At 36.4% G+C, this 21,779-nt stretch overlaps 1 protein-coding gene across 5 annotated transcripts in view; it reads left to right on the top strand.

Moving 5' to 3' along the window:
* PLEKHH2 (pleckstrin homology, MyTH4 and FERM domain containing H2) overlaps nucleotides 1–21,779 on the top strand; it is a 76,913-nt gene that overhangs the window by 7,288 nt on the left and 47,846 nt on the right. For 4 of the 5 annotated variants that reach the window (XR_004971854.1, XR_004971853.1, XM_036334720.1 and 1 more), the window contains exons 2-8: nucleotides 400–529; nucleotides 6,478–6,540; nucleotides 13,434–13,583; nucleotides 14,761–14,844; nucleotides 15,435–15,516; nucleotides 17,188–17,373; nucleotides 19,517–20,478. Coding sequence is in view for 3 of the 5 variants with exons in the window: in XM_036334720.1 (XP_036190613.1) it covers nucleotides 407–529; nucleotides 6,478–6,540; nucleotides 13,434–13,583; nucleotides 14,761–14,844; nucleotides 15,435–15,516; nucleotides 17,188–17,373; nucleotides 19,517–20,478 (1,650 nt within the window). In the remaining 2 variants the exon portion in view is untranslated. Of the gene's footprint in view, nucleotides 1–399; nucleotides 530–2,821; nucleotides 6,147–6,477; nucleotides 6,541–13,433; nucleotides 13,584–14,760; nucleotides 14,845–15,434; nucleotides 15,517–17,187; nucleotides 17,374–19,516; nucleotides 20,479–21,779 lie in introns of those variants that run through there. The other variant, XM_036334721.1, reaches the window with a different exon arrangement.

Genomic DNA, 21,779 nt, shown 5'->3' with positions numbered 1-21,779 from the left:
AGAGCTAAAATAATAATAGTACTCTATGTTTGTGGTGCTATTTTACTGTCCAAAGTGCTGTTAAAAACTGCACTATTTAATTTGTCCCTCATAACATACCCATGTAAAAGAATGATTTTTTACTATCATGTCCCCCTTTTTCTAGATTGGGTAAACTGAGACAGAGAAAGATTAGGTTACATAGAAAATTTAATTAATACAGTTAGACCTCCAACCCTGGCATACCGTATCCAACTAAGTCCTTTCCATGTGCTATCACCAGTTCTGGAGTTTATCTTAGAATTTGAAACTTGTATCTGGATATGATTAGATGGTTATTAGAATGTGTACATCAGAGAATTTAATGAATTACCCTGAATGCTCATTGGTATTATGCCGTTTGAATGTTTTCTTTTATAGAATAAATATGGCAGAGCTTTCCGAGACAGAAGGACCAGTAGATTGGAAAGAGCGATGCGTAGCTCTGGAGTCCCAACTCATGAAATTTAGAGTTCAAGCAAGCAAGATAAGAGAGCTCCTAGCAGAGAAGGTAAGCTTTTCTCCTTAACCTGTGTTATTAAACAGCAGCGATGTAGGGCCTATTTCATTTCTGTTAAATAATCTCAGTACTTTTGGGGATAAACACGACGCAAAATGACTATAATTTAACTTTTTGTCAGGGCTTTGAAGCTATTTTTGGTCTAGTCTTTTGCCTGTCTTAGAGTAAATTAAGACAAAGACATTTCATTGCAAATACTATGCAGTGGAATATGTAAGCATTATGTGTATTTGATGAATGTAGAGTGCATTTACTCCAGAGAGAAAAGTATAATTTATTTGATTTTATTAGAGAAGTGTGACAGCATTTTGATCTACTTAAATGTTTAGGAAAGTTATGTTTAAAGTGATTATAGAAGAATGTTCTCTATTGATAGTAAAATGTGTTAATACTGTATTTGAAAAAATATAGTACTTATATTGACTATGTACCACTAAACTATCATCTCAGCTGGTATTTAATTTAAGATAATTATATGCTTTTCTTAATAATTCTAATCATGTAATTAAAATTTTATTTATGTCACAAGAAGTTGGGGGGCATATATATATATACAATGAATAGATAAATTCATTCATTTGTGCATTCATTCATTCATTCAGAAATACTCATTGAGGGCTGACTCTGTGACAGACACTGTTCTTAATGCTGCAGTCACAACTGTGAACAAGACAAGAAGTGTTTCTATTTCCAGGGAACTTGGATTCTAGATCTGCACTGTCCAATATGGCAGCCACTGGCCACAGGTGGCTGTTGAGCATTTGAAATAAAGCTAGGTAAAATTGTGAAATGTGTTGCAAATGTAAAACACACACCAGATTTCAAAGATTTAGTATGAGAAAAAAGAATGTAAAATATTTTACATTCTCTTGCAATAATTTTTATATTGATTGCATGTTGAAATGATAGTTTTTGGATATTGGGTTAAATAAAAAATGTTAAAATTAATTTTACTTGTTTCTTTTTACTTTTTTAATTTTACTAGAAAATTTAAAATTATACATGTGACTCACATTATGTACTAGTATTTCTGTTGGACAGTGCTGTCTGGGTGAATGGATAAATGGTATTAATGGTCATTCATAACTGCTCAGAGTAACTGACAGGTGGCTTCTTCAACTGTAGTCTGCATAATCCTTTTGGATGGAGGGCTGGCACAGGTATCAGATGTCCAGAAATGATCATCTTAAATCTTCCTTTCACTGCTAGCTAAGAATCTCCTAGCACAGAGGTATTCTAATGATATAACTACATATCACTAAAACCCAGAAAAACATCATTCAGTTTAATATCATCTTACATTTTTGTGCCTTAACATCTTTTAGGTCCAAAGATTAAAGTTCTGCCGTTAGTACCCAATATCAATTTGCTTTGCTTATCTCTATTATAATCAAAGTTGTAACTTGAAGAAAATACCAGTTGAATATCTCCAAGTTGAGGGAGCTTATCCTAACTCAAAGTTAGTGACACATGCTTTTGTCTTTTGCTCCTCTCTCTATAAAAATCATTTCTCAGGTTGTACTGTGATTTATCTGGTGTTTTTCACAATTTTAATCACTTCATACAATGACTTTTGTCAAAATTATAAATTATATACGTGTTGCTAAACCTCATGGATAACTTCCCAGGTGTTGCCTTAGTCTCTCAGCAGTTAGCACACTCTTGACTCCTCAAAATTTTCTTGGTTCGCTATGGACTAAATAGAAGTTATGCTTATTTGGTTTCCAATTAGTTGACCTTTAAATTCTGAATTTGATGGCAACATTTGTTCTGTTTTTTTAGAAGGCTTGTAACAAAATTTTTTTAGTGCCCATTTTTAAAACGTTAGTGTTGTTTTCTCTACAAGTAAAATTGTAAATAGCTTTTGATTATTAATTTATGTTATTAGACTTTCTTTTTTCTTTGTCAGTGGATGAATTTTGAGAGTAATATTATTTTCAGATTGCTATTTTAGTTGTGGGTTTTTCTCCCTCTCCCCCCCTTTTTTTTGTCTTTTGTATCTGTGACTTAAATCCTTTGCCAGATCTAAGAGATGGAATTACTCAGTTGTGTCTTATACAGTGGAAAGTGGATACGTTTGCCAAGTTACTCATGGTTTTCCAGTAAGTAGATTCAACACCAAAATGGAAATGACGTTTTTCACAATATTTTCTGTTATATTCCATTATGCAATATTTTTCTCTGGATTAAAAATTAGTTTTGGTACTCACCCATGTTTTAATAAAAATACCAAGTATTTGTTGATTTTTTTATGTGCTTAACAACCTGTGAAGTAATAAATTTTATTGTTCCCATTTTACAGATTAGGAAACTGATGCTTACTATGTGCCAGACAGTCTTCTAAGTGCTTTATGTAAATTAACTTTTTAATTATTACAACAACAATCTGTGAGTTAGGTACTGAATTATCCATATTTGCATAGGGGGAAACTTAGGCGCGTAGCAGTTATTTAGCTTGCCTGTGTTTGTGCCAAAAAGTAAGTGATGAAGCCAAGATTTGAAACTTGGCATTCTGCTTTTAGAACCTGAATGCTTAGCTATCACCCTATATAGCCTCTCCCATCTAGTTTTATTACCACATTCCTTGCTTTCTCTGACATACCCACTCATCTATTCAATCTTCTTTTCAGCCATGCAGCATATAAATCCATCTCTGCTTGGGGCCGGTATCTGTGTGTTACGATGTGTGTGTGTGTGTATGTAGTAATAATGATTTACATAACATTACATATTTTTTCAAAGCGAACCCTATTGCATTGCTTCTGCATGCCAACTTGAGTCAAATACTGCATTCCGGAGGCCAGTCTGCTCCCATTCATAACCACTGGTTTTATGTTAGGACCAGTCTGCTCCATACCTTTTTCCTGCTAGTTCTCCACACCTTCCCCCCAAATGGATGCTGGCCCAAGGCTGAGGATTCTTTTTTCTTTTTTTTTTTTCAAGGCTGAGGATTCTTGAGAGAATACTAATTTGATTCTTTAGCTCTTTGCCAGGAATTCTAGCCAACTTTTCTTTTCTGCAGTAGTTTTTGATTCTTGGTTTTGTTTTATTGGCACAGGCTATGGCAGCTAACAGTAAGTGCTAGCTATAGGTCCTAAGCAATTAGTACAACCATTAGCTAATTTAAACCCCAAAGTAACCTGATGAGGAAATTATTGTGATTCCCAGCCTAAATAAGTTAACATTAAGACTGAGAGTATTTGAATAGTATGCCCAATATCACACAGCTAGAAATTGAAGAGCTGGCAGTAAATCTTAGATCTTTCACACTTTTCTTGTGATGCAGTTTATAAATAGAGTGCCTGGCGCACAGAAGTAACTCATTATTATTTTCCTGTATCTTTCTAAATGAATACACTGGCTAAGTGTGCAAGGAGACGATTTCAACAAATGTAATTACCAATTAATAGGAGACATCTTTCTGAATTTTTTAGGAAAGACGTGTGAGATGATCTCAGAGTGTTTTTTATAATGAAAGGTGAATTTTTAGTTATGTATACCTTATGTGGTTTTTTTGGAGATGGAGTAGGAGAATACAGGGGATTTTTCTTAAAAAGAGTTATTTTGTATTTTTTATCATAATTTCTAAGTAACTTAGAATATTGAAGTTTATGAAGAAAAAGGCCTTATTGAAGTCTTGGGCAAATACTGCTGTAAGTGGGAGAGGTCTTTAAAGGAATTTAAGGAATGGTGTTGGAAATATCTCTAGTATGCCAAATATAAACTCTTCAGGGAAGCTGAGATTTAAGTAGTTTTCCTACTTTACAGTATTACCAGTTTTCTGAGTCAGGGAGGGAAGAAGGAAGGTTTCATTTTAAGTTGAAGTGAATGTTATTTCCTTTGGGTTAGATTGGAAGAATTTTTCCTTTAGGTATCAGCGTGGCCCAAATCACCTAATGCTGCCTTTGGCTGATACAGCATTACTGTCTGGTTTCTGGCCACTTGACCTTCCTTCTGTGACTATGATTCCCCAGTGGTTTAGAATTCTCTCATGGGAATGAGGAGTCCGTGGACAGCACAATGTTTGCTTTTCATATGACCACGATTACCCTATTTAAATTCCACATCTCAGTGTCTCTGTTGCCTCACCTAATATTTCACAGTGCCTAACAGAAATTATATGTATACTAACAATAAGACTTTGCAGGCTTATTTATATCATTTTGGGCTACTGACTGAAGATATTATTTATTATAACAAAATGGTGATAGAGTCTTTTATGGGTTCTATGGGGGGAACAGTCAGGAAGAAAGCTACTTGGGGGATTGCTGTCTACAGCAGTAAGTATAAAGGTCCTAAAGTATTCTGTCTAAAGTAGCCAGTCTACAATACTTGAGACACCAAGCATTAATCACAGTGGTGTTATGATCTAAGATCAGTGACAGATTTCCTCCTGCCATTTGCTGCTGTGTCCACTCTGGCTACAGAGAGCACTTCTGTAGTAATCAAAACAGAAGGTTTTGTTATTGTATTAAGTGGCCTGTTCATAAAATACTTATTTTTGTCCAATGCCTGATATGGGCAGCAGATCATTCAAGTTTCTTTTAGTGACTTAGTGTGGATTGGTTATGGAATTAGCCTAAGCTTTACATCATAGCTTACATCGTGAAAGTAAAAACTTACATGAATATTTTCTGTATTGCTTTATTAAGTGTTTTGCAAAGTTACTTTCCAGCTTGAATGATTATGAAAACAGTCACTCAAAATTAAAGTATTGCCTTTTGTACTTTTTTTCTGTAAACTGATTTTAAAGTGTCCTAAACTTTATTGGAGATACTTACATGTGTACTTACATTTATGTAATGTGACACAGTCAGCATTGATGATCTATACTATAGATTGTGAAAATGTAGTGATTTTCTTTTATCAAAGTTTGTATTACATCTATTGAATTTTTATTATGTGGTATTCATCACTCCTGCCTTAACCATTGTTATGTAACTAAATAAATACACTCAAAATCTGGGGAGAAACTGCTTAGCTTATTTCCTATTCAGTGGTAGAATCCTGTTAGAATCTCAGATTCCAAATGGAGCTTCTCTTGGTTCTATCTCTTTCCCTGCATTTCTGCAAGAACTCCTGCATATTTCAGGCAGACTGCCAGCTGCGTGTCTTCAGATCACTTCCAAATCACTTAGCTCTGTACACTTCTTAGAAGGCTAAGTCTTTTCATAGGTTCTGTACTTAAGACAGTTCCTCCTTCCATAGTCATGTGTTTAAAGTCGCCAGATGTCGTGTGGCCCAGATAGGAGGGTAGGGATGCATCCCTAGGAAACAGAAGCTACTTTAAATTTTCAATGACAGCAAGTGTAGTGAGTTGTGCAAGGAAGAACCAGTTGTAGCTGTTGCCATACTTTTCAAAGACATAGCTGTAAGTCTTTCCTCATCTGTATCCACGTCATTGTTAAAATGTTAAACAAACTAATCGCTTTTAGGACTGTTGGGCTCTGCTTTGTTCCAGTGTGGACCTAAGTATCTTTCAGTACAGCCCAATCGTGGTCATTTTTGGATTCTCCAAGAAAGAGAGAGGAAATACAGCTTGTGAGAATACACCACTTTCTGATATCAGTGTGACTTTCTGATCAACACATCAAGACTGACATTTGAGGTTTTACCATTCTCTTAAAGTTAATTTATTGTTTTTATTATGTGCTGACGAATAATTTTTAATTTACAGTCCAGTGGAGAAAATTCTATTGATGTATACTCATGTGTTAAATATTACATTGTATTAAAAGTATCAAACCTTTGGCATTTTGTTTGATCTGTTTTTAAATGTGCACTGAAAGAGTCTTTAATGTGGTAAATTGTATGTCATTCATATCCATTGAACTACTTTAAATATTTCTTAAAAAGTTGATGACATTGTGAGATTTCTAAGTGCCTTCCAAAAGGGAAATATGATCTTTTCTATTTTTTCTATTTTCCTCGCTTTACAGATGCAACAGCTTGAGAGACAAGTTATTGATGCTGAACGTCAAGCAGAAAAAGCTTTCCAACAGGTAGGGTATAATTTTAGTTAAAAATGCCTTTTCCTGCCTCTACTAATATCAACATTGTTTTGTCCAAAACAGTCCTCAAACTAGTCTTCTGCCCTCCTCTATATATTATCGTTTTGACTGTTCATGAGCTGGATCCATAGAGAAATGGAGAATCTAGCTTTATTTTGCCACTGAACTGATTTTCAAAAGGATAAATATACTTCTGTTAGGAAGTTTCATCTTACTTTTGAGAAAATCAAATATGTTTTATGGTAATCTTAATCAAAATGAAGTTTTGTATGTATATAATATAGCAGCTTTATTTATAGTAATAAAGAGTTGGAAATAATATGAATGCCATGTCATAGAAGAATAAAGGAGTGAACTATATCCACTCCATGAAGCATTAAACAACAATTAAAAATAATATAATAGCTTGGCCGGTGTTGCTCAGTGGTTGAGTGTTGACCTAGGAACCAAGAGATTGAGGTTCGATTCCCAGTCAGGGCACATGCCTGGGTTTTGGACTCGATCCCTAGTAAGGGGTGTGCAGGAGGCAGCTGATCAGTGATTCTCTCTCATCATTGATGTTTCTATCTCTCTCCCTCCCCCTCTCCCTTCCTCTCTCTGAAATAAATAAAAACATGTTTTTTAAAAAACTTTAAAAATAATAATATTACAAAGAATATATACTACTAATATGGAACAATGCTTAGAGTTATATTAGGAAAACTATATACAAAATTTTACACTTAATATGTTAATAGGTTTGGGGAAACAAGTCAAATGCTTGATAAGTCACTTAACCCTTTCTGGGTCTTGCCAACAGCAAAATGAGTGGTTTGGATGAGGCCACCAACTTTAAAGTTTGTCTAATAACCTTAATCCATAACTTCACATTTTATGAAAAGATGTCTATCAGATTCAGTCAAGTCAAGAATTTCAAAATTCTTATTTCTCCAAGAAGTTTATATTAAATTTCTTATTCTTGCTCTAAATTTATCATGTTTCTGTCCTTCAATTTGATAATAGCATTATCAAATTATGTTTTCACCTAAAAGATTTAATTTCATACAGCGGATTCTTTTAGTGGCCTGACAAGTTTCCAAGGAAACCCAAACTAACCTAATCCTTAGTTTTCTTAAATTAATTATTCTTGAAAAGAAATTTTTTAAACTTTATTATGCCAAATGTCAACCCCTACAAGAGTATAGGTAATGAACACCCAATACCAGTTTCAGCAGTTAATTAACTCATGGTTACTCTATAATTCCATCCACTTTTCCCTCCTCACCCCCACACCAGGTTATTTTGAAACAAATCCCAGACATCTTATTTGACCCATGAGTATTTCAGCAACTAATCTAAAAATGAAGACTTAAAAATCTTAACTACAGTGCCATCATCACGTTAAAAAATTACCAATAATTCTCTAAAACCTCAACTTTAGGTATTGGTAGAAGTACTAGTACTAATGGTAAGGATCTTTGCTGTGGTTGGCTTTTATATTTATTATTATTATTATTATTATTATTATTATTATTATTATTATTGATTTTAGAAAGAGGGAGGGAGAGAAACATCAATGTGAGAGAGAAACATTGTTCTGTTGTCTCTTGCATGCACCCCAACCAGGGATTGAACCTGCAACCTTGCGGTGTAAGGGACAATGCTCCAACCTACTGAGCCCCACCAGCCAGGGCTTATATTCTTTAGCTGATAGTAATATCTCCACTTCAATCTAAGTATTGGCTAAAAAGCCAATAATTAACAATAAGATTGTAAAAGGTTACTTATAGTCTATGAAAGACTCTTATTTTTATGACACCCTGTCATTCTATACCAAGTGTTTTGTTTCTTTTCTGTGGTGGGTCCTATATGTATGTCCCTGTTTAGCCCCACACCTTGCAGCACACATTTTGTCTGCCTCTCTGGCTTTCATGTCTACCTCCTTATCTTCTTTCTGATTTTGGCCTTTCCTGATGGCATCTCTCTTTACCTCTAATGCCCCTGTCTGTCTCTATATGTCTCTCTACCCTTTCTTTCTCCTCTTTAACTGCTCATACTATAGGGAAAAAGAAAGAAAGAAATTGAGGATGGCTTTGTTTGCCCTTTCTTAAGTTGAAATACTTACTTTACATATATGGCACATTTATTTAGCTCTGAAAATTAAACTAAACTAAGTACATTTTATGTGTGATTTTCAGGGTGTTTTTTTTTTTTCTTTGATTCACTGGGTCTTAGTAGAAATAAAGAAACCCCATCCCCAATTCAAGGGAAGAAAACCATGGCAGTTTATAGCCATTAGGCTCATCTACTGATTTGATGAGTTAACAGGAAGAACTTTTTTCTAAAATATATTTTATTGATTTTTTACAGAGAGGAAGGGAGAGGGATAGAGAGTTAGAAACATCGATCAGCCGCCTCCTGCACACCCGCTACTGGGGATGTGCCCGCAACCAAGGTACATGCCCCTGACCGGAATCGAACCTGGGACTCTTCAGTCCACAGGCCAACGCTCTAGCCACTGAGTCAAACTGGTCAGGGCTAGGAAGAACTTCTTATTTGACGTTGTCCTTTGAGGATACCAGGTGTAAAGTTACTTAATTCTTTGTGCTACATTTTTAAGCAATAAAACATGATAGTTGATTATTTTAGACATACTGCCTTAAATCAGTTCCCACCTCTAAAAAAGGACTAAGATTTGAAAATCTCCCAGTTTCTATAGAATTTAGCAAAATCTGTATATATTTCTTTTTGTGACAACACTTTACATTTATTCAGTACCTATTTTTTATGCTTACAATGGAATTTTTTCTTAAATACTTCATAATGAATCTAAAAGTTAACAGAAAATATAAATAGAGCAGATGAATTCTCATGCACCGATTATAGCACCTTGCTTTGGCCTTCACAAGTTTAAGTAAATATTATTAAGTTAGGACAACTGAATTCTTTGCTATCTTTAACAGTTTCCATGGGACTGTGGCCTATCTGTTGTTTATGTTGCTTAAATTCAGCTTGTCCTTTGTCATTGAGCCATATCCTAAGACTTAAACTGTACTTTATTAACCAAAAAGGAATGTTTCACCAATAAAGCAGTAGTCAGCTGAAACCAGCTCAACAGGATACTTTTTAGCTTTCACCATTTTTCTTCTTGTTTATTCATGAAAGGCATCACCTGCAAAACCATTAAATACGTGGGCTTTAGAAAAAAAATCCACATATTTCCCCAGAGGCATATTGGCCATCTTTATACTTAATGCTGTAGTACATTTTTATTGTTACTCACAACTTTTGAAAGCAGTGTGTGCAGATCAACCCACTACTGTTTATGAGTATTCTATGAGACAGAACAACAAGAAGTAGCACATTTGGATATAATGATCCACAGGATTCATTCCCAAGTACCTGATTAGCCGTGTACTCAAAGGTACTACACGGTTTTATGCTAACCAAAGAGGGGTAAATAATTTCCCCTGGAGAAGTTTGTGTTTTCCTTGTGTCCTGAGTTCAATCACTTGCCTTTGTTTGTGATTGGTAGGAGCTGGATTTAAAGTTCCCCGTGACCATTCTAACATGCGGGCTAATCTGCTTTTCTGTAAAGTTGGTTCTTAGTATCCAAATCATTTTTGGTTCCTAATAAATGATTACTACTCAGTCATCCTGATCTTCAGGGCCTTCCAAGCGTTTCTTTAACAACCAGTTTGAATTCATGTATGTTTGTTATTGGCCAATCTCTGAGTAGTTAAAATTTTTATATGGTCCAGATTAAATGAATCAAAAAAGAACCGGGCTATTTTCTGTGGACTTGTGGTAAGATATTTTGAAAGCGGCTTGGTTTTTCTATAAGCCTTTTCTGTAGAACTCTTATTCATTAATTATCAAGGACGACTGCTGAATTCTGTGGAACTCGGTCTTAACAGGACCACTTAGCAAGTGGGTTGCCTGGCACTACTCTGTGATCGCTCTCCCTAGGAGACTTTGCCATTTTTGCCAATATTTTCCTTGTCTCGGAAAGTTGTTTGTCTAAAAGTACTAATCAATTTACAAAGTTGCACGTGCCAAAGATGCAGCCAAGGAGCTCTGACTGTGGCATTCATTCATAAAACGAGAACGCCTTTCAAACTGAACGTGTTTTTCAAGGGAGATGCGTACTCCCAAACCAGAGTTTTCCTAGGCAATAACAGGGCAGTTTTATGTGGCAGCCCAAGGTCTGTAGGGTGGCTTGCTCTGACTTAATAAAAAGAGACTGTAGGTGTAGGCCTGGTAATGTTTATTTCTATTCTTATTCAGTTATTTTTGGTTTTCTTTAGCTTTATAGGCGTGGAACATTTATTTCCTTCTAGGCCCTTTGGCTGATCTAATAATTAAACTGGCGTAAGACAGATTTACAGGATAAAACCCCCAAATTTAATTATTTATGTATGGGAGCCCCATAAAGACATGAGGCTCATAGAAGTGAACAAAGCAGGCAGCTTTCATAGCTTTTAGACGAGAGAACAATCAATTTGTGAAAAATTGACAAGACAAAGGGGGTTGCGCTTCACTAAATTGGTGAAGAAGTAACAAGACTTGTTTATATCGTTTTCTCGGCCCTAAATTTCTTATTCCGGTGGTAAGAATGCCTCTGCCCTTCTGATACAGGGAGGGTATCTTTCACATGGGAGATTTGTTTCCTGCTTTGGGGGGAACCAAAGAGGGTCAGAGTGTCCTTCTTGTACTGGCTGTTTCTCAAGTAACTTTAATTCAAATAATCAGTATGCCAACGAGGCATATTTGGGGCAGATCTGTTCTGCTCCCCTTAAGGTTTATCATCTATTACTGGATCCCTGGAGCAGAAATAGCATTTTGGACTTGGACTCTGCTCTTCTCTGTCTGCTTCCACAGCTACAGGATGTCCTGTGCAGAACTGGCTGTACCATCTTCAGATCGACCCTAGATGCCCACGGTCCTGCTCCCGCTGTTTTTCACAGCAGCATCTCTCATGTAGACCTGTGTCCTTGACTATTGGTCTGCAGTTTCTGCAGAAAGCCTGCTATATTATGTTAAAAAAAAATCTAAACCTTAAGATAACTTAAAATTGTCTCTTAGATAGTGAAATACATTTTCATCTTTTAAAAAATCTACTTTTATTTTCATAGTTTCCAGCCATGTGGGTGGTATTTAAATAGGACACTTTTGGCATTGGAGTTGAATTTACGTTTATACGCTGAGCCCACAGATGAAATCTTGTATTCATGGTTTAAAAACCAAAACTAACCTTAACATCATCCTTCTAGATGTTAAGTAATTTTAAATATTAAGTAAGGACTGTGTGGTTTTTCAGAGGTGTTTTTAATAGCTTAAGGTTTTTCATCCTCGCTATAATCTTTAATTCCTCAAATGCTTTTGCATATTTCTCTTCCTTGCCCCTATAATCTGAAACATTGCTAAAATTACATTCTGACTCATTCGGAGCATACAAACTAAAAGTCTTGCTGTCGTAGAGATTGCCCAGCACTTCATTTTCTTTCTTACTGTCATTAACACTCACACATCCCTTCTAAGGTTTCATGTGCTCAAATGTGTTTTACAGAAGATCCAAGCAGAGCCGGTGTATTTTAGATATTAAACTTGAGGCACCGCTGTACCCCCAGACACTCTTTTATCTTGTTCTTTTTTTCCCGTTACCCTTATCCTCTTGTGTAACATACTGTATAATTTTCACACCTTTATTATACTTGTGATCTCTCTTACCCAGTAGAATTTAATTTCAATTCAAGCGACGACTTTAGGTCCATTTTATTCACTGATGTCTTCCCAGGACCTAGAACAGGCCTGGCAGTGACAGGTATTCACTGAATATTTGTTAAATTAGTGAATCAATAAACCTCACTTGGCATACTCTCCTACCTATAGCTTGAGACTCTTATTTTTAAAATATTTTTTTATGATTCCATCAGTGGAGCTTAAGGTTCTTTTGATTTCCTTTTGCTTTCCATTATATGTGTGTGTGTGTGTTTTCATCTAAGTTTAATTTTTCCCCTCAAAATGTGTTATTATGCTAGGCCAGTGGTCGGCAAACTCATTAGTCAACAGAGCCAAATATCAACAGTACAACGATTGAAATTTCTTTTGAGAGCCACATTTTTTAAACTTAAACTATATAGGTAGGTACATTGTTATTAACTTAATTAGGGTACTCCTAAGCTGGCCTTTGCTAAAAACGTCCTCAATCTGATTGAGGTACGTTCGCTGAGGTCAACCCCTTCCAACTCTCCCATCCACACTCGTCTTGTGTACTTGTTTCGTCTATCTCCTTTCGTTCATCCTCTCTATATGTCCAAACCATCTCAACATACCTTTCTCAAAATAGACTCGCCCAGGCCAAAAACCGACTTCTGCGCATGGGCCACGAAGTTTCAATCGCACTGTACGTGTGCGCCGGCACGTGGTATTTTGTGGAAGAGCCACACTCAAGGGGCCAAAGAGCCGCATGTGGCTCGCGAGCCGCGGTTTGCCGATCACTGTGCTAGGCCATCCAATTAGAGTCTTTATGTCACCACTCACCTTCTTTTCTTTATACTCCTACTTTGTTTAAAATATGAAAACGTTAGGGCTGGAAACTTCCTGATTCTATACTCTTATGAAATGCTTTGCATATTATTATTGTTCTGTTAAACATGTAGATTATATGATAGCAATAATCTGCAAATCTCTAATGTACCCTTTTGTACCTCAGAGTTAACACCACTTGGCAAAGTAGTCTTCAGATTTGATAATTGTTATATATATTGAAATGTGCTGTGCAGTATTTTCCTTTTATGATGATAACTTTTAGGAACCTATTTAATGTTAAAGTAAAATTCTAAATTTAATACTATGATAAATTAAGTCCATGCCTAATTTTATTATTTACCTTCTGAACTTAGGTACAAGTTATGGAAGAGAAATTAAAAGCAGCTAATATTCAAACCAGTGAATCGGAGACAAGGTTATATAAAAAGTGTCAAGATCTGGAGACCCTGATACAGGAAAAAGATGATATCATACAAAACTTGGAACTGCAACTTGAAGAGCAGGTTAGGAAGAATTTGATCATTTAAACAGTTCTCAATATATGCATTCATTTATGCATAATCGCAAAGATGAAAGAGACAGAGCTTAAACTTCTAAATTTTGGTCAGAAATCTTACTCATTTGGTCAACCCATAGAATTGCATCACATTTATTGGTGAGAGGTGAAAGTAAGTGGCATTCACCTTTAGTCTGGGGTAATTCTGAGACACTTTTTGTATGTGACAATGCTCCTAACTATGAAGGTGTGAGTGTAATGTTTAAGTTGAAAACACTTGGTTATCAGCAGGCATTTCTGTCTGTAAAATGTTTCAAGTAAATCTTTCGTTTAGAATGTTTAGGGTGTTGGGAATGTTGATGGCTCGTTACATTTAAATATATGTTTGTGGCTTATCTGTCTGCTTAGAAATGTGCACACTGCTTATAAACTACTTTATTGAGATCAAGTATTGTAATTAGTTCATTTTAAAAGTTTATTAGCAAAAAAAAATTGCATTAGGATTATTTAGCGTCATTTCAATATGACCACTATGAAATTGTTAAACATGTTAAATTATTTAATTTCAGCTTTTTTTTTCATTTCTGTAGGGATTGGTGTTTTATTGGGTCAGTGGTTTTCAGCCTTCACCACCCCTGTTTCCCACCAACTGTAATTTATACAGTAGTCACATTCTCAGGAGTTTTGTGACCAAACTCGATTTTAAGTTGGTAAATGTGAGCTAGCGCTTTTTGATCTTCATTTTTTTTCTGGATCTTTAAAAACTAGTAGTGTTTGAGGGGGAAACAAAGCCATGCCACCGGGGAGATTCTGACTCTCTTCCCAACCTGGTTGACCCCCCTCTCCCCGCCCCCCGCATTGTTATAAACCCTAGACCAGTGGTCGGCAAACCGTGGCTCGCGAGCCACATGCGGTTCCTTGGCCCCTTGAGTGTGGTTTTTCCACAAAATACCATGTGTGGGCGCGCACGTACAGTACGATTGAAACTTCGTGGCCCATGCGCAGAAGTCGGTTTTCGGCCTGGTCGAGTCTATTTTGAAGAAGTTTTACTCTATTTGGTAATTTGGAGGTAAAGGTATTAGCTTGGAAATAGGTTTTAAGTGGATTTGCCTTTTTCTATGCATGATATGACATTTTTAGACCTGTGAGCTTATATTTGAACTAAACAAACAATGTTTTTTCAGAAACAAATAAGGATACAAGAAGCTAAAATTATAGAAGAGAAAGCAGCTAAGATCAAAGAATGGGTAACACTTAAGTTAAATGAGGTACTTACTGTTATATTTTGCCTTTTCTGTACCTTTTACTTATTTTAAATAGATAAGTTATCAGAATATATGATCAGTCTAAGTGAAACAAAATTCTGAAAAGTTGGTTTGGCTGCTGTCTTTTGGTAAATGTTAGATAAGTAGCTTTTATTTTAATGTTCAATATATTTCTAAAATGAAAAATATTGATAGGTTCATGGTAATCAGTATAAGTAGCCTCATTCTAATTAGTTGATTTTTAACTCTAATTCGTTAATTTTAAAAAATTATAGAACATGTGTATTTCATAAAATTGTGTTCAGTATCTGAGAAGTACACATTATTTAGTTTATATGGCAGATTAAATGCCAAAATAATTTGGTTTAAAATAATTTTACAGTGAAAAGTCATGGGGTGAAAACACTTAAAACTCTTAGTTTTAGAAAAATTAATATTTAAGCCATAATTATATAAGTTGATAACTTATGCTGATAAATCTTTTGTATTTTGCTTATGTGTAATTAGGTATTAACATTTTCTACATATTATAATTTACTAGTATATTTTAGAAATGTTATTCCTATTTAAAAGAATACCATATGTCCTTTTAGCTGGAATTGGAGAATCAGAATCTTCGTTTGATCAACCAAAACCAAACCGAAGAGATAAGAACAATACAGGCAAAACTACAAGGTATGAGTACTTTGACTAAAATAGCTCCGTTGGTTTTATTTGGTTACTAATATATAGAATTTTACTATTGAGCACTTGAAATATGACTGGCACAACTAAGGAACTGAATTTTACATTTTATTTAATTTGAATTGATTTATATTTAAATAGCCACATGTCCATATTAGAAAGCATAGGTAGACAGTAGCAAATAACACAAAGGAGATAATACTAATTTCAACATTTATTTGCAGATATGTTTGCTTTAAAAAATTTAGTCGCTCTGGCCTGTCTTTCTCAGTAGTTAGAGCACCGGCTTGTGCATTGAAGGGTCTTGGGTTCGATTCCTGGTCAAGGGCATGTACCTGGGTTGCTGTGTAGGAGGCAACCAATTGATGTGTCTCTCTCACGTGGATGCTCCCCTCCCTCCCTCCCTTCCACTTTCTCTAAAAATCAATGGTGATTAATTCAACTGTCAGCCCTTCTCCCTTTCCCTGAGGTCAGGGATATAGAGGATGAAGAGTGAGGCTGAAATTTCCAACCCTCTACTCCAGTGGTTCTCAACCTTCCTAATGCCACGACCCTTTAATACAGTTTCTCATGTTGTGGTGACCCCCAACCATAAAATTATTTTCGTTGCTACTTCATAACTGTGATTTTGCTACTGTTATGAATTGTAATGTAAATATCTGATATGCTGGATGTATTTTCATTGTTACAAATTGAACATAATTAAAGCATAGTGATTAATCACAAAAATAATATGTAATTATATATGTGTTTTCCGATGGTCTTAGGCGACCCCTGTGAAAGGGTCGTTCGACCCCCAAAGGGGTCGCGACCCACAGGTTGAGAACCGCTGCTCTAATCATTTGGCAACCAGGCCTCATCACTAATCATCAGAGAAATGCAAAACGACAATGAGATATCACCTCATACCTGTCAGAATGACTATTATCAAAAAGACAAGAAATAACTAGGTGTTAGCAAGGATGTGGACAAAAGAGAACCCTTGTACACTGTTAGTGGTAATGTAAATTGGTTTAGCTACCGTGGAAAGGAGTATGGAGATTTTAAAAAATTAAAATAGAACTACCATATATGATTCAGCAATTCTACTTTGGGCATTTATCCGAGGAAAATGAAAACACTAATTCAAAAAGATATGTGCACCCCATGTTCAATGCAGCATTATTTACAATAGCCAAGATATGGAAACAATCTAAGTGTCTATTGATGGGTGAATGGATAAAGAAGCCAAGATATATATATATATGTGGAATATTACTCAGCCATAAAAAGAATGAAATCTCGGCGTTTGTAACAACATGATGAACCTTGAGGGCCTTATGCTAAGTTAAATAAGTTGGAAAAAGACAAATACCTTATGATCTTTTATATGTGGAATCTAAAAATAAATAAATAAAATGGAAAAACCAAGCTCATTGACACAGAGAACAGATTGGTGGTTGCCAGAAGCGATGGATGGGTGGTGGGAGAAATGGGTGAAAACTTTTTTCAGTTTAAATAAATCGAATAATAAAAGAAAAAGACAAAAGACAACCTTTAGGATTTTCAGGCTTTTATTCTGGCAGAAGGAGTGATTTGTCCACGTTTTTATGTGCTTTGGTTCTGTGTGTATCAAGCTGTTGTGAAAAATTCAGGTCTTGATTTTGATGAACGATCTTGCAGAAGCGCAAGGGAAGAAGTCATCCAGTGTTTCCATGCCAAAGCTTTCGGAAGGCCAGCGCCTAAGCAGTTTGACCTTCGGGTGCTTTTCATCCCGAGCGAGGAGTCCTCCTCAAGTAGTAAAATCTGAGGAAATGAGCAAGATACCATCTAAAGAACCTGAGTTCACTGAAGGAAAACACATAGAAGGTATTTATGAACTAGCGGAATTTGCTTTGACATTTTTTAAAAGGGAAAAATCCTTATATAGCTTAATTTTCCTTTTTTAATTTTTCCGTCACTCAAAAGGGTAAATATACAAAATGTATCTGAATGATTCATCCTAGTTTTCTTATTTTTTTTTTTCTTGACAGGTTCATGTCTTATGAGAATACTTTTAAAGAGATATTCAGCATTTAACTTTGTGTATCTAACTATGTATTTTTTTTTTTTTTTGAGAGTCTTTGCCAGTGAGGTAGAGGAGAAACTGATTTTCCCCTCTTGGTACTTCTCCCTGCAGTAGGAAGCAGTGATATTTAAAATTACAAAAAGGTTTATAGCCTGGCTGGTGTGGCTCAGTGGTAGAGCATCAACCTATGGACTAGGACAGGAGTCCTCAAGCTTTCTAAACAGGGGGCCAGTTCACTGTCCCTCAGACCGTTGGAGGGCCGGACTATAGTTTAAAAAAAAACTATGAACAAATTCCTATGCACACTGCACATATCTTATTTTGAAGTAAAAAAACAAAACGGGAACAAATACAATATTTGTATTTGCATGTGGCCTGCGGGCCATAGTTTGAGGACCCCTGGACTTGAAGGTCACAGTTCGATTCCTGGTGAGGGCACATGCCCAGATTGTGGGCTCTATCTCAGTGTGGGGCATGCAGGAGGCAGCCCATCAGTGATTCTCTCTAATCATTGATGTTTCTATCTCTCTCTCCCCCTCTTTTCCTCTCTCTAAAATTAATTAAAAAAAAAAAATTTAAAAAGGTTCACAGTTGCACCTACATGGTACTTGTTTCAGCTCAGAGTTTCAGATTAGTACTATGAACTTTCTGTTCATTATTTATTTTAAATATTTAAAAATTACCTAATATTAAATATGACATTGCAAATTTCTAAAGAAAAAGAGCTCCAGGGGACAATTTTTGTAACTGCTTTGATTTTCCCTTTATTGCTTCAACGAGGAAAATATTTGCCTGGATGTTGAAACCCTAACCTCTGTGCAGATTTATATTCCTCTTTTAGTCTTAAAGCCCCTCTAAATTTTGCTTTGTGGTGCAGCTGCTGGCTCTGCCACCCAGGATGACTTTCCCCAGGTATTTCAGGGAGACTTGAATTTGCATCGTCTCTATTTTCAGTTCCCACTTTGCTTCCCCCAAAGGAGAAAAATTATAGCCCTAAAAGTCTATGCTTGATTATGAAATTCTGAAAACTGCCTAATGTTTTTTCAGCTAGAAGGCACCTTTGCTACTCACTTTTATGCCGTTACTTGCATTTTTGTTGTTGTTTGTTGAGAAGGCTGCCTGTATTGAAACTTTCGTTCATTTGCAGTTTTAACAAAGTGCCTGATACCAAATTGCAGTTTATTTGTTCTGCCTCTATTTCCTTAGTTATAAAGGCCATACCTATGTTTCTGTTTCAAAGTTTATTTTGTACTCTTTGATCTAAAATTTTAGTTCGCTGTTTCTGAAGCCAGTGGTTTATTCTGTTAATTATGTTATAAACAAAATAAGCCATATCTAAAGACATTGTAGACGAGTGTAATTCTTATTATAAAAGCACATTTTGAAGTTACGATTAAGCCAGAAGTAGAGGGAGGAAAGCCCTTCTCTGTTTATGTTTTCTTCATCGTTTTGCATATTTCATGTATTGAAGTTTGGAAACCAAGTTTGTTATTTGAACTATATTATGTTTAAATTTACATGTGATGATTTTGAAATAGAAATGTAAGAGGGTTGTCATTCTCTTTGCTTCTAAAATCAATTTAAGAGTGTTCATGTTTTAGTGGCTGCTTTCTTTGATAGGTAGTGTTGCCCTATTTCATGTTTTGCTTCTTTGAGTATCTCTCCTCAGACTATTGTCAGTTTTCCTCCCAACATGTTTGCTTGTAAAAGCAGTTTCATTTTGATACTATGCTATTGAAGTGTCAGGGCTCCATGTTTTATATAAGACTTATCATTTCCAAACTTTGGTTTAAAAAAGTCATACAACTAAAAAAAAAAAATAATGTAAATTAACTTTATTCTTATGAAAACTCCAGTTTTGACAGTGTAGTTACATAAAGCTAAATGCACTGAAAGATTATATTATTAAAGGCAAACATGCAAATATGATATATGCTTTTCTAGAAATGGAAATTCCAGAAAAGTCTGTCGATAACCACATTCAAGAAAACAGCCGAGGTCAGAGAACTTTGCGTCAAACCCCTTGTGGCTCAGAGCAGAACCGGAAATCAAGAACAAGTCTCGCTACAGAGGGCGGCATCTCCCAGAATTCTGGGGCTCCCGGGAGTGACTGGAGTTCTGATGAGGAAGACGGGAGCAAAGGAAGATCCAAGTCCAGGTACACGTCCACCCTGTCCAGCCACACGTCAGAGGAAGGGGTCCGGTGCAGCAGGATGGGCAGTGAACCCTATCTGACAGCGTCCGATGACAGCAGTTCTATATTTGAAGAAGAGACTTTCGGCATAAAGAGACCAGAGCACAAGAAGCTGTATTCTTGGCAGCAGGAAGCACAGTGGAAAGCTCAGAATAGTCTTCTTGGAAAGGGAAATCCCGAGTCGAGTAAAAAGGAGCACGATAGTTCCTCAGATGAACTGAATAAAAAATTTCAGTCTCAGAGGCTGGATTATTCATCGTCATCGAGTGAGGCCAACACCCCAAGCCCGATTTTGACCCCAGCTTTGACTCCAAAGCATCCTAACCTACTGCCTGGAAAAGGAACCCAATTAGTGCCTTCATCCAACCTGCCACCCCCCAAGTTAAGGATTCCTAATGTTTTCAGTATAAGTGTAGCACTGGCCAAAAGGCACCTAAGCCAGCCGCAGTTAAGTTCCGATAGGATGTTTGGTACAAACAGAAATGCCATAAGCATGATCCGGCCACTGAGACCCCAGGAAACAGACCTGGATCTGGTGGATGGCGACAGTACGGAAGTTTTGGAGAATATGGACACCAGTTGTGACGACGGGTTGTTCTCCTATGACTCCCTGGAATCCCCGTGTTCAGATGACCAGGAAAGCTGTGACTCAGCCAAGAAGGCGGCGTGCAGCAAACCTCCGACTCCTCCCCTGCACCGTTTTCCCTCCTGGGTAAATTGTATTGCTGTGTGCAGCACGTGCACTCTGTGTGTGTGTGTTTTTTCTTAACACTCGTTTTCAGGTTTGCCTTCTTTTCCTGTTTCTTTTCAAATCCACCTTTGTTCTGATCCTTCCCTGTTTTCAGAACAGAATTTCCCCTTCTCTTTCTCACTGAGTTCTGGATCAATGAGAAGAAAGACAAAGAGCCCTAACCGGTTTGGCTCAGTGGATAGAGCGTCGGCCTGCAGACTGAAGGGTCCCAGGTTCGATTCCGGTCAAGGGCATGTTGCGGGCACATCCCCAGTAGGGGGTGTGCAGGAGGCAGCTGATCGATGTTTCTCTCTATCCTTCTCCCTTTCACTCTGTAAAAAAAAAAAAATCAATAAAATATATTAAAATAAAGAAGCAAGACAAGGATAAGACAGATGGGAGAGCAAAATATTACCTTTATTACTGAATAAACTGATTTTAGAGAATTGGTGGGCAGAGGAGCTTTCTCATACTGGACCTTGGAGTTAGCTGATTGATTCACCAGCTGGTGCTGGACCCCCACAGGCTGCGGCCAGTGAGGCCCTGCCCTCGGAAACTGAAAGCCCAGAGCATGAACAAATGGTTGTTCTGGAGAGAAAGGAGAGAGGAAGGTGCTGGACTCTGCATGTCCAGTTTCTCCTTCTAAGCTTACCGATCTCATTAAGCCACTCCTTCTCCTCGGGGAGGGGAGAGTGAATAGTTGGGAAGAGATCAGGAGTGTTGAATTACTGGAGCCCCCTCCACATGTAAGAAAACATCTGGGGTGGAGAAGAAAGGTTCCTCTTTAACTGTGTTAATACTTGTGGGTGAATTCTCAACCGGGACGCTTAACTCTTACTGGTCATCAGTTTTTGAAGTTAATTATTTCATTGATTGGCCTTAAGAGAAATTTAATTTTACTCTTTATGAACTTATAAATCCATTCCTTTAACCAAAAGCATCTTCCTAAATATCCAGAATAGATGGAAATTCTTCCATTGAAACATTGACAATTAATATAATAATTCACCTATCAATTCATCCATCAATTTAAAAATTCTTCCTGTATTTGAAACAAAGTGAAATGATCTGTTTTGTAGATTTACGTTTTCCTTCCCATTTTGACATAATTTAACCTGTGGCCTCAAGAGAAACACCTGGGTTGCAGGAATTTTGGGTTTTTGGAGTCGTGTTCTGTTATTACTTTTTTTATTTAGTGAGAAAGGCCGTTTTTAGCAAATTAAGGTGACCGTGTTTCCTAGTATAAATTCAGACCTTGAGCTGTATATGCTCTTACTTACTTT

This window comes from Myotis myotis, unplaced genomic scaffold, assembly GCF_014108235.1.
Source record: "Myotis myotis isolate mMyoMyo1 unplaced genomic scaffold, mMyoMyo1.p scaffold_m19_p_14, whole genome shotgun sequence".
In the NCBI taxonomy this organism is placed as follows: Eukaryota; Metazoa; Chordata; class Mammalia; order Chiroptera; family Vespertilionidae; genus Myotis; species Myotis myotis.
The sequence above is the reverse complement of the archived record's forward strand: the minus strand, read 5'-3'. Positions and strand labels throughout refer to the sequence as shown.